The following is a 15,544-nucleotide window of genomic DNA, read 5'->3' on the forward strand; positions in this document are numbered from 1 at the left end:
TGACATGGGAACAGCACTGAGGGAGAATGATTATTTTAGCCCTCATTTTTTCAGCCTTCAACATTTCTGCCCACTCACTGTAGTACATTAGAGTGGGCAGCACGCATGTGCCATACATCTGGGATTGGCTAGTGCCCAGAGTGCTGTCAGTCTTACATGCGGTGTTCTCTGGAAAACCCATCTGCATCCCTCTTTATTGTTCATCCTTTTATGCTACTGCAGTATCTTAAAGAGGCTGAATAGAGGAGTTCCTGATCCCAAGGAACATATCGTGGCAGTAGATGGAAATACTGTTTGAGTTGCTGCTGTGACTTAAACTTTGAGTCTGCATGATGTGGCTAAACTTTAACAGTAGGTCAAAGTAGCCTGTTAACATAGGATATCCTGCTTCTTCTGTGGTTGTAGTTGTTTTTGTCATTGTTTTTGTGTTTGTTTGTAAGAACTGTATGGAGTTGGGATCCATAAATAAGTGATTCAGCTTTTGGACGCATTATTTTGACGCAAGTAACTAAAAGCATGTTGTGCTTGGAAACCAAATATATAATGACTTGATTCACTGTCTGTTGACTCCATTGGGACTTTCGAAATGGACTCCTGGGGATGCAAAAACATGTCCCGATTCTGTGCAGAGCAATGCAGAGAGCAACATTAAGAACATCAGTGTTGTCCGTAGAGACATGTTAAATTACTAGATGAAAACAGCCATGTATCCTTCTTAGAAACCTATGGAAAAGACCTGCTAAATTTGGCTGCTTAAAAATATTCAGCGAGACCTATGCTTTATGTCCGTTTTTGCATAGAAGGCAAATAAGGCTTATAAGTAGCCTTTAAAAACACTTCCACGTTCTTGTACGGGAATCTTTTTTAATTTAAAGTTTCAAGACCAAAAATCGATCACTGTTTTTTGTGTTGTTTTGTTTTGTTTTGTTTTTTATCCCAGAGAAAATGTTTGCAAGAGAGAAACTAAACACTTGGAAATAGAGTAGCTTATAATGGAAGCAACAGCTCATCTTTAACTTTGGAAGGACAAGTGGTGCCAATTTAATTAAAGCCATATTAAAATAGGACTGTCATTTGTATCACACTGATTCTCCACTCCTCTGAGAAGTCCTGCTGCCATTTTGTACCACAAATTCTTGTCTTGTGCAAATTAATAGATCATTTTATTTTCTGCAGGAAATCTGAAGACTTTTATAGCAAATCCGCCAGTGTCAAAATGAACACAGGTATGCTGCTTCTGTGAGATTTTTCTTTACTTTTATGTGTTGTTTAGAAAGCAGAGAAGGTCCCAGATTTATTTAAATGTTGATGAACAAATTATATCTTAATCAGTGCTGGATTTAAATTAAACAAGGTATTTTAGTAGTATGTCTGCTTATATGCATTTCTGTTCCATATATGAAATTTCATACATTTTTCTGTATGTATGGATATATATATGGATACATAAAATATACATGCATGTTTAGCTTTCTGTGCTTAAGTTACATGTTTCAGTTTTGTATGTGTATGTTTTATGCAAAAAAAAAAGTTTCAAGGCATAACGGTTCTGGAAAAGTGATGCTAAAACATCACATTTTCCTAACAGCACATGGTTTAAAAATGTTTTGTTTCCATTCTCTACTGTCACTAAATCAAAGGGCGTATAAAAAACTATCCTGTATTATTAGCTGCATTTGTGCAATCAGAGGAGGATGACTACTTTGTACTTACTGGGATTTGTATTTTCTCTTAAGTTCCTTTGGTACACATACTGACAAAATGAAATACTCCACACTATGGGAGGTTATCTTAATGATCTGTAACATACTAATATTTTGGTCCCAAATCATTGAAGTCGATAGATAATGCTACTGTTTTTTCTGGAAGTGGTGACAGGCCTCTGAAAAGCAGACTGGTGAAATCCTGGGCTCCCTCACATCCAGTGTAAGTTTACAGTTGCAGTCACCCCCGTATACTCCGCAGGTGAACTGTCTGTTTTCCAGAATAACTGTGACACAAAGGATGCGACACCCATACTCTCCAAAGCAGTTGCTTTTGTTACTGACCCCAGCACTGCACCATGACAACTGCCATGATAATTCGAAATAAGCAAAATGGACTGGAGGACCTGAGCTACCAGTTTGGGTGTTTCAGCAGCGTGCTCTAAGTCCAAGGAGTTTGTATTTCTGTGCTATCATTTGCTGTTACCCGGACTGCTGTATTAGCCAGGCTCCCTGGTTTCCTATTGTCTTAATCCCTGGAACTCTCTAGGACAGGGTTCTCACAAGGATGTTTTTTAGTACAAAGTTAAAACACGTTAGCTGTGGTGAAACCTACTACATTTGGGACTGTTTTAAGCACGAGAAACAAGGTTTCTCAGTTGGGATGGGATTTCTTTTGGCTGTTCTGTGTTGTTTTCCAGACCCTAACTGGGGCAATGGGACAGGAATGGCACAAAGTTTTGATAAGACTTTTAATTTAAGGAAATACTATTTGAAATGTGTCCTACCCTCTTGCATTTTTGGAGAAGACTTCTTTCCTAAACGTGTCAGTCTGTATAATGAAGGTAGCACTGATATACTGCTTGCTTCTTAGACCTGTAATTTCAGAAATAACTCAGCCAAGCATCGGATGTTTGACTATGATTGCATTGTAATCATATGGGTTAAAATGATAGATGTCATTTTATAACTTCTACTTTGAAAAACATGGCTTGTGTCAGAGATGTAAATTACCAGTTTGGGTTACTGCAGCCCTGAAGTAGGACTTTGTTCTGTCATATAAAAATTTCTCATAAGCTTGAAATTCTCAAGAGAAATAGACATGAGATTTAAGTAGCCTATATGTGTGAATGACTTTTGTTGTGGATTGTGAGTCTTCTGATCACATAGGTGACTTGAAGACCCAAACACAACAGAAATCCTGTATGGTTTCCTAAAGATACCATGACTGTAAAATGATCTTTAAGCTACTGTGCACTTAAACAGTGAAAACATTTTTCACCTTGTGTATGGATGTGCATGTTACAAGCTGTACTAAAAGGAGGTACTGATTTTTTTTTTAAGTGCATATCAGTTCCATTGGTGTATATTGCTTACTGACTGTAAAAAAAAATAATCCAGTGAGTAGGGCATAAAAGTGAACATCTTATACATGTCTGCTGGTGAAGTGTCACTTTACTAAGGAAGAGTGTGGCTGAGATGGAAGCCATTCTGTGCAGAGGTCTGGTCTAGTTATTTCTCTTTTTTGACTCTATGTTTTCTTGGAATATAAATGAACGCAGAGGTTCTTTTATTTTTTATTTTTTGCTGTTTCACTGCTTTATAACAGGGATTTGTGCACAACAAAATTAGAAATTATCAGATAATATTAATTTGCCACTGTCTTGTTTTAAAATAGGATTGTGATTAATTCCTTCTACAGATAAATGCTCACTTTGGTTTGATGCCAGTAGCTGTTCAAGTGGCAAAGACTGGTGTATATGCAGCTTTAAAAAGAAAAAGTCAATCTGCTGCTTAGAGCGAGTTCCTCTAATCCAGTGTTCCCTGTGGCTGCAGACTTGGCAGTCTATCTCAGTGAACCCTGCAGAAGATATTTTTGTCTACAGAGAAAATGTTTTGAAGAGCTTTGGTTTCCATTACTCTACCATATATGGGAGGGATTTTTTAGCATTTGATGTTAATTCTGTACCACATGTTAGGAAGGAATACTCAACAGCTAAAGGCAACAAAACATATTTGCCAAAGCAAGAAAACAGACATTAGATACAGCAGAGGTTTTGAGAAGAACTAAGGGCTCATAGTTGCTCTTGGTGTTCGAGTTCTGTCATAATTTAAAAATAGTAGTCTAATAGAATGTGTGCCTTTTTAAACCCAGACTAAGCAATCATCAACAGAGTAATAATTTAAACTATATATAGGGCTTTTCATCAACAAGTCTTCAAGTACTGCACAGATTTGGTGAGCATCATTACCTTGGTGGGACATTTTGAGAAACTGGGACAGAAAACCTGAGTTATCGATGAAGGTCAGGTAACAGCACGGGATAAATGTGTTTATTGCTCATACTACATACACGCATGCAAAGCTGATGTTGGGGAGAAGTAATTGCATTGAGGAGTTATGAATGGATAAAAGCTAATACGCTAAAACAGATTCCTAATGTCTATCCATAAATATTTTGGCTGTGTTTCATGCAGATAATGCTTGGTAAATGCATCTAATTTTAAAAGTTATCTGTTTCCAATAAGCAAGGCACATACAGAGCAGCCAAGAGTGAAAAAGTCTGCAGTTCTGGAAGCTCACAAATATTTTGCAATTGTTAAAATTATTAATGTAAGTCATCACATAGACTAATCTCTTACATCATCTGAAAGACTAGAATAGAAGTTCTTGGGTCCCTGCAGAGTTCCTGAATAGGTTGTAAAGCCATTTTTGGATCACCAAAGTATATTACACAGCTTGATTGTTCGAATGTTCTCCTACAACAACTTTACTTCTTTAAATCATTATTTGTTGTAATTTAGCAGTATCAAAGAACCAAATAATAGGAGGTTCCCCTGGGTAATCAGTTAGGTTTCTGTGGTAATAGCTCATCTGCACACCCACAAAGGATCTCAGATAGACAACAGCAGGAGGGGAAGTCCAAATAATACCTTGCCAGGCTGCTCACAGCAGCATCCCAGCGCTATCAAAGGCCCAACTCCATAAGCCTAGAAGAGTACAAGGGCAGGCCAGAACCTAAACTTAGGACTTCTGAGGGACAAGCACCTTGTCTGGGCCCTTTTCAAGGCTGTTCCAGGAGAGCCTCAGCCCTGGGGTCCAGGCTTGGAGCCCATCACGATAAGGTATCAGGAGCAGCTCTCCAGATCAGCTTTGAACTAAGAGGGGGTTTGCTGCTTGGGGTTGTAGGAGTCATTATGGAAGTGCAGGGGAAAAAGCAGCTGAGGATTGCACAAGACTTGCTATGAGATGCTTAGGGGAGGAAGTAAAGGCAGTGGAAGGGAGGAATTTAGGTGATTTGGGGAGGGACAACTCTGGGGGAAAATATAAGTGTAAGGGCTTGGAAAGGGCTGCTCAAGCATAAACAGTTTGCTTGTCGGTACGCTTGTCTGTCCATTGCCTGAGCCTGATCATTGCGGTCTGTCCTGTCTTATTAAATTCCTTCCAAAGTCATTCCAGTGGGGGGGAGCTGCGTGCATGTGTGTGTCTGGAGGTGTGCCTGCCAGCCGCTGGAGCTGGACCGCAGGGCAGAGGACCTGTGTGTCCCTGCAGCAGCCACTGGAGTGAGTGTGCAACTGAGTGTGTGACCACTAGTGTAGGTAGCTCTTGAAAAATACAAATAAAGCATCACTTGGGATAAAAGATGTGATAGTATAAAACAATTATTCGCCTGCTAGCTTGTATTAATCAAATAAAGTATGTTGTCGAAATCTGCCATGATTCAGGTAAGAACAAAACTGCATCAAGTCTCCCTGGAATTACTTCCGTTTTATGTCAGTGGAGAGAATAATACAAGAATAGAAAATGTGATTTTAATTACCATTGCCATGCTATGTTTATGTAAGCAAATTAAAACAAATATGCAGATTCAATAACCATTGTCTTTGTTTCCCATGTCCAGTACCAATAATTAATTCCAGGTAATGTATTGCTTTAGACTGTTACTGACTGAAATCAGCTGGCCCTTTGCCTTGAGACTTGGAACTGGCAGTGATTCTTTAGAACCGCTTACACTTGGGGCAGTGCCTCAGATGTTTGTCAGCATCACCAACTGCTTCATGCATATCCCTGCTACTTGGGGGGAAAGCTGGAAAGAGGAAAGAAACACCAGCAGCTCACTTCTCTTGGAGACGTGGGTTAAAGATGTCTCTGTGGCTCGAATTACTGCTGTCATAGGAAATACTTTCCACTAATAGGTTGCAGGCCTCCCTTAAGCATAATTTGATAAAACTCGGTGTCGCAGGACACAGACCTAAAAAGCATTAGGGCCTCTATTGTAGTTGTAGTTCGTGGCCTACATGAAACTTCAGTAATACCAAATATGAAAATTAAAATAAAGACAATATTGAAGAGCAGAAAAATATTCTAGTTAAGTACAATCAGGAAGGATATCTATTACCTTTTATAACTATGATGGAGTTGGAAAAGCTAAGTTGTAGGAAAGCCACCTGCTAAAAACAACAAAGTGCAACTAAAAACAGAATGACAGCCCCAAGGGAGAGAGGAGCAAAGACTAAAGAAAGAAAAAAGTTGAGCAAGATCCAAAATGAAGGTTTTTTACACTGCTAGCTGTTCAAAGGGATTTCAGACTTAGATTTCAAGTCGTTCCCTCAGGATATTGTTAGGTTCCAGACATACATGTGTTTATCTTCCATTAAATTAAAGAGAGAGAGGGAGGGAGGGAGGGTAGGGAGACCAAGGACGTTGCACCAAAGAAAAAAATGCATACCATCCTTAATAATTTTTTCTTGAGTTTAAAGGGTCTAAAGGGCAGTACACAAGTACTTTGTCAGCTAATGAATATAGGCTTACATTTTATGAATGGTGTCTTTCTAATGCATACAATGAAATTATTTTACAGTGCAGATTATTGATTATTACTCTGGAATGCTTAATCCTTCACCTTGATTGCTTGTTTGTTTTTTCAGTAATTAAACACAATTAAGCAGTCTTTCAGGCAACAGAACATATGTATTTCCACAGTGGATTAAGTATTAAATATTTACATTCTTTGTTTATATTATATGAGGTTTATTGTTGTTTAAACCTTGTGAAATTCTATATATTCTGCTAATCTGTGAAACTCACAAATTTACACATACCTGAAGCAGTTCCCTAACTGCATGTTTATTTTCATGTACGTTTGGCCTATCTCACACTGTGATATGTTGCATGTGCTTGCTTCTTTTGTCTGGGGCTGGTGTCTGTATTGTTTTGTGCTTCCAGATAGCGGTGGGTGTGCTCGCAAACGTGCTGCAATGTCTGTCACATTAACAGCTGTGAAGAGGGTTCAGAGTTCTCCAAACCTATTGGCCTCAGGTATAACAACTAACCAGAGGGATTCTACTTCTTAATGGCTTTCTATAGCATTACATGTTTCTGCAATATTACTCTGCAAGGAGAAGAAGGGTAACCATATTTTCTATTCCACTCGCAGGTCTGTTACTGAGTTCTACAATGCTCAGTGCTCTTTAAAAAGTAGATTTCATTTTTCTTTATCAATGCTCAATAGCCATTAATGAAAACATAAATAGATAGGAAGACTTAGGAAGAATTAGTTATTTATAAAATTAACTTTGATACATATTTTGGGCCTCATGTACCCCATTTTATTTGCTTTTTATAAAATAATACAGCATGAAAAGTAGGTTTTGTTTATTACAACTTGCTTTAAAAGCGGCTTTCAAAAGAATCTGTATGTTGTTGCAAAATCATCATCAGAAGCCAGATAAACTTAAAAATATTTCTGATACTTTTTTTCCTAAAAATGTGTAAAACAATAAAAGCATGCTGAACGTCCAGTAGAGAGACGGGGCTGTTTCTTAGCAGTACTCCTGTCTGGTTTTGCAACATGAAATGGGTATCGGCTGCCCAGGTTCACTACTGAATTAATTACTCTTAAGTACAAATCATTAAAGAATCTTGTGTGGTGTGGACTAACTTACACCAATATGAACATATGTGTTCACACCAAGTATCATATATTGAATAAAGAATGAGACAAAAAAGTAGTTGCAACATATAGTCTTTGTTTTGTATGTCTTTTATAATATAAGGGTAGTCCCCAGGAATAAGAATTCTGATGGCATTTATGAAACAAATCAAAAACTTGGTTGCAACTTCCTGTAGGTAAGGATGGTAGAAGGGTCATTGGGATTACTGTGCATACAAAGATTCAAGAAAACATTGCATCCTTATTTCTTAGCAATCCTAATAATTTTTTATTGTTTAAGCATGTAGTACAAGCCTCTTAATGTCTTGTGTCACTACACTTAAAACTAGTGATGGTTGCTTTAATAATAGTACTATAATCCTAGTGGGTTAGGTTATTGCACATTATAAGTTATTTTTAATTTGTTTAGAGTGGTAATAATTCTAGTTTGTTCAGGGGAAGAAAAAAGCACTGATATATCTACAAGTAATCCAAGAAAACACCAGAATTTCATATCTATTGTGTGCTGGCAGTATGTATGTGTCAGTTTCAGTGTTTGCTTTGAAGTGATGAAGAAAGCTTCACACATTCTGGTGTGAAGGGGGAGGAAAATCCTGACAATCTGTAGACGTCTTTCTTGGTTTTGAATTAAACCTTTCCAGCTTATCTTAAAAGAATGTTATTTCTTTAGATATCTAAATTTTAGATGATAGCAGATCATAGTATTTACTGGGGTTAAAAAAAAAAAGGCAAATATTTATTTATTATTGGCTCTCTGAAATAGTAGTGATTAATTAACAGTAGCAGCACACTGTAGCCTTCTGTAGACCTTGAGCAGTAAACATTAGTATCTATGATATAGTAATATTGAGGCATACTTAAGTAAAAGAAGGGAATTGTATCTATTGCCGACAGTAAAGATAAATATGTAGGTATGTAATTCTCAGTAAGTTCCCTAAGATATAGCCTTGCTTTTTAATTAGCCCAGAATTCAAAATGATAGTTAATCAGTGACTTAAATATCTAAATAAATAAATAAACTTGATGAAACAATGTGCACCAGATGTTCTGCTGTTTTTTTTTATTTTTTGGTGTGATCTTAACATGTTCACTAGATCACTGATGAAATTTAATTCAGTAGTCTTATCTGCATAGTCATGGCAACGGAACAATAAATGGAAGCAAACATATCCATCCTGGCATCACTGACTACTGAGTCACTGTCATCTTTTTGCAAACCTACCTTTTGAAATTAACCCCGTGAGCTTAGCTGCATGTTAAGACACCCCGAGTATTTATGAGCAAGGAACATGGAACTAGATGTAGTTTTGTAACTGGAAATGTTGTCATTCTTACAATTGATTATTTTATTTCTAACACACTGATATTGCTTGGTTTTTTTAGGGTCTGATTCTCAGTCTCCAGATTCAGGTAAATAAAAAACTGTTATTTATGCATCAGTGTAATACTGCGTAAGTGGATGAAATATAACAATCTTCCATTTATTTGGTTTCATCACTCCATACATCTGCATTCTTTAAGGAAAGCACCACTGAATTTGTAATAATAACTACAGGTGGTTAAGAACTCAAATTAAGGTCTTACTTGGGAAGCAGTATTTCCTATAACACAGTGTATGTTGTCAGAAAATTAGTTGCGTGGGAGGATAGACTGCTAATTTGCCACCTTTAGCTTCAGTGGCACTTGCTATTTCATTTTTAGTCTCTTACTCAGTATTACAAGTTCTGCCCACCCCACTTAGCAGCCTGCTCACATAATGTGTTACTTTTCCCAGCCTCTATCTTCAATATTTTGTCTTCAAATATGTAACTTGTTGAGATAGGATAATATCTTCCCCTATATTTGAACAGTGTCTTGAGCGATGTTCAGCTCTGATGATAAAGACAAAACATGGTTGTTTGGTTGGAAAATTGAGGTGTTGTTCAGATTTGAAAATAAGATTGGAACAGATAATCAAGTATTGAGGTGAAATTGCCATGATAGAATAACATGGTCTGGGATGTTTTTCAAAAATCTGACACAGCTGTGAAGATCAAGAACCTAATCTGTAAAAGTATTTCAGTCAGCCTTATACAGGGTCTGAAACAACAGAATCTCAAAAGGACTCCCAGGGCTAAAATCAGTATTTATGAATGTTGTGGGGAGCTATCAAACTGCTACCAACAGTATTGTCAGTCATGAGTTTTCAAAATTTTAAAGATATAAAAAGTTTGCAAGTGGCAGCTTTAGCCCTATTCTTACCACTTCCATGGTGATATCAGCAGCAATGTCAGTTGTGTAGTAGATAAATTTCCACAGTTTGCTTAATAGTTGGGTTGATATGATGATAGCAAAATATAGATCTAGTAACCACAAAAAATATATATAATAATAATTTGATTCTTTTTTTCCTCACAAAAGCCTGGAGATCTTACAATAATGGAAGTAGAGAGACACTGAATGGAGACATTAGCAGTTCATCTCTCACAGCAAAAGGTTTTAGAAGTGTGCGGCCCAACCTACAGGATAAAAAATCACCAACTCAGGTAAAACTGAACACACCATGTTTCATTCTTTGGCATTTGTGTGTGAATTGTTTTTGGGGGGGACACCATATACAGATGGGATGGTCCCATGGGAATGCTATCCTGATATCTTCCAGATAGTGTGAATACATATGGGTGATTACAAACTGTTTTGCTGTGTAGATAAAGTATACTCTGCACAAGATGCATGCCTGCAGGTTAATTACCAGAAATTGCTTTCAATGAACAAGATAGCCAGCTTAAAAAAAAAAAAAAAAAAAAAGTCAAACACAAATAAAAGCTTTCCAGGAGTGTTCCCAGACTTCAAAGAATACTTATTAATGTTTTACACTCTGAAAAACTTGTCAGTTATCAAGATATTGGAGGATAAAAGTTTATTAATTATAAGATGTTTCTGCCTGTTTTGCAGAACAATCCAATTAGCACTAAAAAACCACAACTTTGAAGAATATTAATCTGCCCAAAAAAGGTCGACATACTGTTGTCAATACTGTTTCTGTTACTATTTTAATTCAGTGGTTTAAGAGGCCTGTCTGTTGTAAATATGTGTGTTACCTGTGAATAATAGCTTGTCATCTAAAATCATGTAGTACATTTTGGAAATGATTTACATATCTGAACAGTTTCACATTAATAATTTTCATTGTGTAATAATTTCATGTGTTTTTTTTTTAAGAAAATAAAGCCTATTTTGGCTCCCTTCTGAACCCAGTTTACTCAGTGAGCAAATGGAACATCTGGTTTTCTAAATACAAGCTGTACAGCTAAAGGTGGTGGGAACCTGAACAATTCAATTTTCCATTGAATTGAACAATGTTGGATGGAACCCGTAGTTCTTAGCTGTTTTTTTTTTAATTTAAAGATAAAAGTAAAACTGAGTTATATCTCCTGCTAACATTTACTTTCTTTCTGTTTCTTCTTCAATGTTATTTTGCTGTGTGTGGATGCTTTTGGCAAATAAGGCACCTCTGCCACCCCCTAGAAAAGAAAGTTTTCAAAGAGCGAGAGTAACTAATCACAAGAACGGAATTAATCTCCAGGCAGTAACAACTGAGCCAGATAAACACCTTCCCACAGATACTGGCTATTACACTAATGAGAAGTCTGTCCAGAAGATAATGTCTTCTCAAATATCTAACACAAGTGTGTCCTATGCACAAAAAATCACTAAACCACTGACCTCAATCTCCAGTGCAGGCACAAGCACAGTAGCTGGTATTAGTGCTACTCTCCACCAAGGCCAAAGACAACAGACTCAAAAGCGAAGGGTATCTACCCTTAAATTAACCCGGACACAAGATTCAGCGAGTAGCATTCATTGTAATACACAGCAACAGCTCAAGCCTGTTGAAGTGCCAATATTTTCACAAAGGCCTGTCTCACCTGCCTGTAACCCCATGCCTGAGATACACACAGCGTCTCTTTCCATTCAGATAGCTCCCATCCCTGACAATAAAGCAGAGCCTGAAATCCAAGAACATCCACCTAGTATTTCTCCAGACACTTCAAAGATGTCTTCAAAGGATTTGGGACAAAAGTCTACAGTTCTTCCTTCTTCACAGGCTGCAGAATGCCATGTGGTATATTTAATTTTTCCATTTTTTTATTTTAGATCATTCATGAATCACTTAATAACTCTGTTTAGTTATACTTATATTATCAAAGTTAGACCTTTTGTTTTCTGGGTAAAACTACCTGTCATGTGAATCAAAACAGAACTGAACAAAACGAAGTTTTTGGAAGGGTATTGCAAAAAAAATAAAAAAAAATTTGAACCCAGCTGAGCTGGAAAGTAGACTTACTTGTTCCTCTGTGAGCCCTTTATGGAGTGCAAATGCACAATAGGAAATTAGTGAACTGTGGGTTTAAATGATCGTTCCTAGAGAGAAAAGCATTAAAGCATTGTGCTGCCATAGGTACTGTGGAAGGATCACATCTGGATGGAGTGTTGTGTTTTTTTTCTGCAAACACAGCTCTGGCAGTTTCCTAGGCCCACCAAAAATAATTTTCTCAGTTCTTTCAGCAAGGCTAGTCATTGCTGTCTCCTGTGATCTGCGCAATAGCCCTTTTTTAAAAGAAAAAAAAAAAAGAATTGATAAATATTTTTAAGTCAACTACATGTACATCAAGCATCACAAGGCAAGGCACTTCTAAGTCCCTCTGTTTCTTGCAAACCCAGCGTGTACTGAGATGAAAATTCTTTGTTAGCTGTACAGATCTCATCAGGGAGAAATGGGAATACCAAGTACGTAGTCTAGGAAAGAAGCCAAAGGTCTCACAGAAGTGATTCTATCTCGTGTTTAAAGAGATGCTATCAAGTATCATAGTAAATAAGAATAGGAACGTCAGTTCTGTGTGCATGTCAAATAATCTTGGTCTTTTTTAAAAGCCACCTGTGGGAGTGAGCCCAGATTTCTCTGATGCATTTTGCTGTGTACCAGAGATACTAATTATGGCAAAGATTTTGTGTGGTTTTTATCTATTATTGTTTGTTATTTTAAAGATACAAGTTTTTAAAGCATTTCTGAAACCTCCAGTAATCCCAGAGTATGTGTTGAGAAAAAAAGGAAAAAAAAATGCATTAAAAAGCATTCATGAAATCTGAAGCAGAGATAAGCTTCTATGCAAAAACTGATGAACAGAATTCTACTTTATTTCTGGGTTCCTGGTAATATTCCTCTTAGAGTAGCTAGGCCAGATGGAATACTAGGGAGTGAAGGGTTATTAACGTTTTTAAGGAGCAGCTGTTGAACATGTTCATGATTGTTGGTTTGGTAGTAAGAGTCATATCAGGCTACTGGGGAACTATAGCCTATACTGAAAGACTGCCAGGGAGCAGATAGCTAGGTCTTAGAAGGGATCAGAAAAGCTTCTTAGGGACTAGAGGTGTCTGAGCTGGGTTTATTGCTGTTCTGAAAGGTACTGAATCAGATCAAATCAGTCTATGAGCAATAAGACAACAACAAATACATACCTGCCAGAAAGTGAGTTCTGAATAAATTGTTATTTCTGCTCTGCATTCCTAGTTAAGATTGTTCTATTTTAAAAGTTAATTATTCTATTATATCTACTGCTGTACCAGTTTATCTGAGTTTGAAGTGCCTTCAGTTAGATCTACGAGTTGCTATACATCTAAGCATGTCTGCCTGACACCTTCGTCTCAGTCAGGAGCATATCTGTTTATCTAGTCCTACTGAAATCAGTGGGTCTACTTTGAAGTAAACAGGGCACAATCTTGGAAACCTGAAGTCCACTGACAGCCCTGGAGCTGTCAATAGTAGTAAAACATCTGGTTCTTTCAGAGAATCACACTCAACCACACTTTGGAAGCCAAAAGTGTCTGCATTAGCTATATTCCCCTCTTCTTCAACTCTGAGTGAAAATTCTGAACTGAACAAAGCTCTGTGAAATTATATGGTTACAGTTTGCAATGCTGCTTTTGAATTCACTCCATTAACCAATGGAGGCACGTAAGACTTGCAATGAAATTTGTCCGTAAGATTAGAGAGAGAACTAGTGTCAAAACCATTCTATTGGAATACACACAATAATTTAGAGTATTTAGAGAAAAACAAGTTGCTTTACCCTTGAGAAGAACCAGTTCACTACCTACTGTTTTTGTCAAGTAAAGTCAGTTCAAGCAAGAGCCACAGTGAAGAAGTCATGTCAGAAACAGTAACGAAGGCTAAGTAAGAGCTTTTCATGACAGATAGGATAGGTCCAAAAATTGGGCATCGATGGATATCATCAGACAGTAGTACAGGCATAGGTGTAGTCAATACTACTTAAGCATTGGTATGTTTTATTTTCACTTAAAAATGGTTGTTCAGCCTGTTAACGATATGGTGCATTATATATGCGGAGATAAATCAGTGTCTCTCAAACAAAAGTGGTCTTACAACAGCTAACAGATATTAAGGGAAATACCTTTTTTTTAACATCCAGACTAAAACTCATAATTGCCAGAATGATCGTAAATAACTCATCTTCTAGCTACTTTTTTTTTATTTAGAATTTTAAAAGTCAAAACACATTTTGCAGTTTCTTTTTATTTTAGAATCTATTTTAGTTTCATGATGAGCTGACAAAATTCAAAACTATCTGTAAATTGTTTGACAATTCTACATTTATTTTTATGTATTCTCCTTGCTTTCAGTGTGTGGGAAGAACAATAAGAAATCTGTCAGTTGGAGTTCTTTGAATAAAACAAGAAAATCTGAGCTGATCACAGGGATCATTAAGGAATACATGCCTTTCAGGCTGCATCCATTTATTGTTCTTTTGCCTGCAAAATTCAGCTGACATCATCCGTGATGCTCAACATCAAAATAAATTCTAAACATTAGTATGAAGAGGTGTATCTAGCATCACGGTCAAGCCGTGGAGCCAGTGGTTTTTGCTAGGTCTGTGTTAAAATACATACACTGAAACTAGAGTACAAGTCATCATATAAGATGTTGCAAATTCTGCATCAGATTAGGTCCCAAAGCCAAGATGCCATCAGCTACAGTTAGAAACAAAGGCTACCACTCTATGTCTGAAAAGATTTCTGACTGAGAACTCTGATTGAAATCTTGGATCTGTTCTAGTGGATGCGAAAAACTGTGATCCACTTCTGCACTGTATCTCATGGTATTGGTAAAGTTTACAATTTCCCTCACACAGACAAATTAAGTGTACTATGTATGACAGTATTTTCATTTTTGAAATAGTTTTAGATTTGCAAGCTCTACACGACGTTGCACAGCAGTTAAATTGCTCTTATATAAGCAGACCATAGTCTGTCAATTCAAAATTTTTCTTTTTTTAGGGATGCTTTTAGACTATAGATAAGACCTACCATCAGTGTTGAAAGCTGCCATAGGAACTCACAAAAATAAATACATTCAGAAAGGCATTATAAAAACAAACAACTCTCCCTCCCTCTGCAGCTGGGTTTATATATATGGAGGGGAGTGAGGAAGATTGGCTAGTCATCACTTCTTAAGAGGTGGTAAATGAGAAATGTTGTGTGTGTGCGGGTACCTATGTGCATATGGCACACGTACATCTATATGATGTCACAAAGCGTGCAAAGACAGCCAACTGTAAAAAAGAGAGAGCCTGTATGGCCCAACAAGTTCATGCACAACAATTTTGTAATATTCTTCAATTTTTCTCATTATGTCTGTGCTCCTATTTGCACTTCATTTCAGAGCTCATCTGCTGGAACTTGAGGAGCAAGCAGAAGTGTGGTATGACTCACCAAGTGACATTTTGTAAACACTCCTACTCAGAGAAGGGTTAAACCCTTGAAAAGCATACATGAAAAGAGAAGCATTCAAGTTACTCAGTATTGTGTTTTCAGGGTGTTTTTTTTTTTT

General features: G+C 37.1%; 1 protein-coding gene across 18 annotated transcripts in view; it reads left to right on the forward strand.

The window, feature by feature from the left end:
* The window catches only part of SORBS2 (sorbin and SH3 domain containing 2), a 158,138-nt gene that overhangs the window by 75,521 nt on the left and 67,073 nt on the right, over window positions 1-15,544 (forward strand). For 7 of the 18 annotated variants that reach the window (XM_040556551.1, XM_040556548.1, XM_040556549.1 and 4 more), the window contains 5 exons: window positions 1,177-1,226; window positions 6,930-7,022; window positions 9,040-9,066; window positions 10,057-10,181; window positions 11,144-11,761. In XM_040556551.1, coding sequence (XP_040412485.1) covers window positions 1,217-1,226; window positions 6,930-7,022; window positions 9,040-9,066; window positions 10,057-10,181; window positions 11,144-11,761 — 873 coding nt within the window. In that variant the 5' untranslated portion in view covers window positions 1,177-1,216. The remainder of the gene's footprint in view (window positions 1-1,176; window positions 1,227-6,929; window positions 7,023-9,039; window positions 9,067-10,056; window positions 10,182-11,143; window positions 11,762-15,544) is intronic. The other 11 variants (XM_040556559.1, XM_040556554.1, XM_040556557.1 and 8 more) reach the window with 5 other exon arrangements.

The sequence above is a fragment of the Cygnus olor genome, chromosome 4 (assembly GCF_009769625.2).
Source record: "Cygnus olor isolate bCygOlo1 chromosome 4, bCygOlo1.pri.v2, whole genome shotgun sequence".
Taxonomy (NCBI): domain Eukaryota; kingdom Metazoa; phylum Chordata; class Aves; order Anseriformes; family Anatidae; genus Cygnus; species Cygnus olor.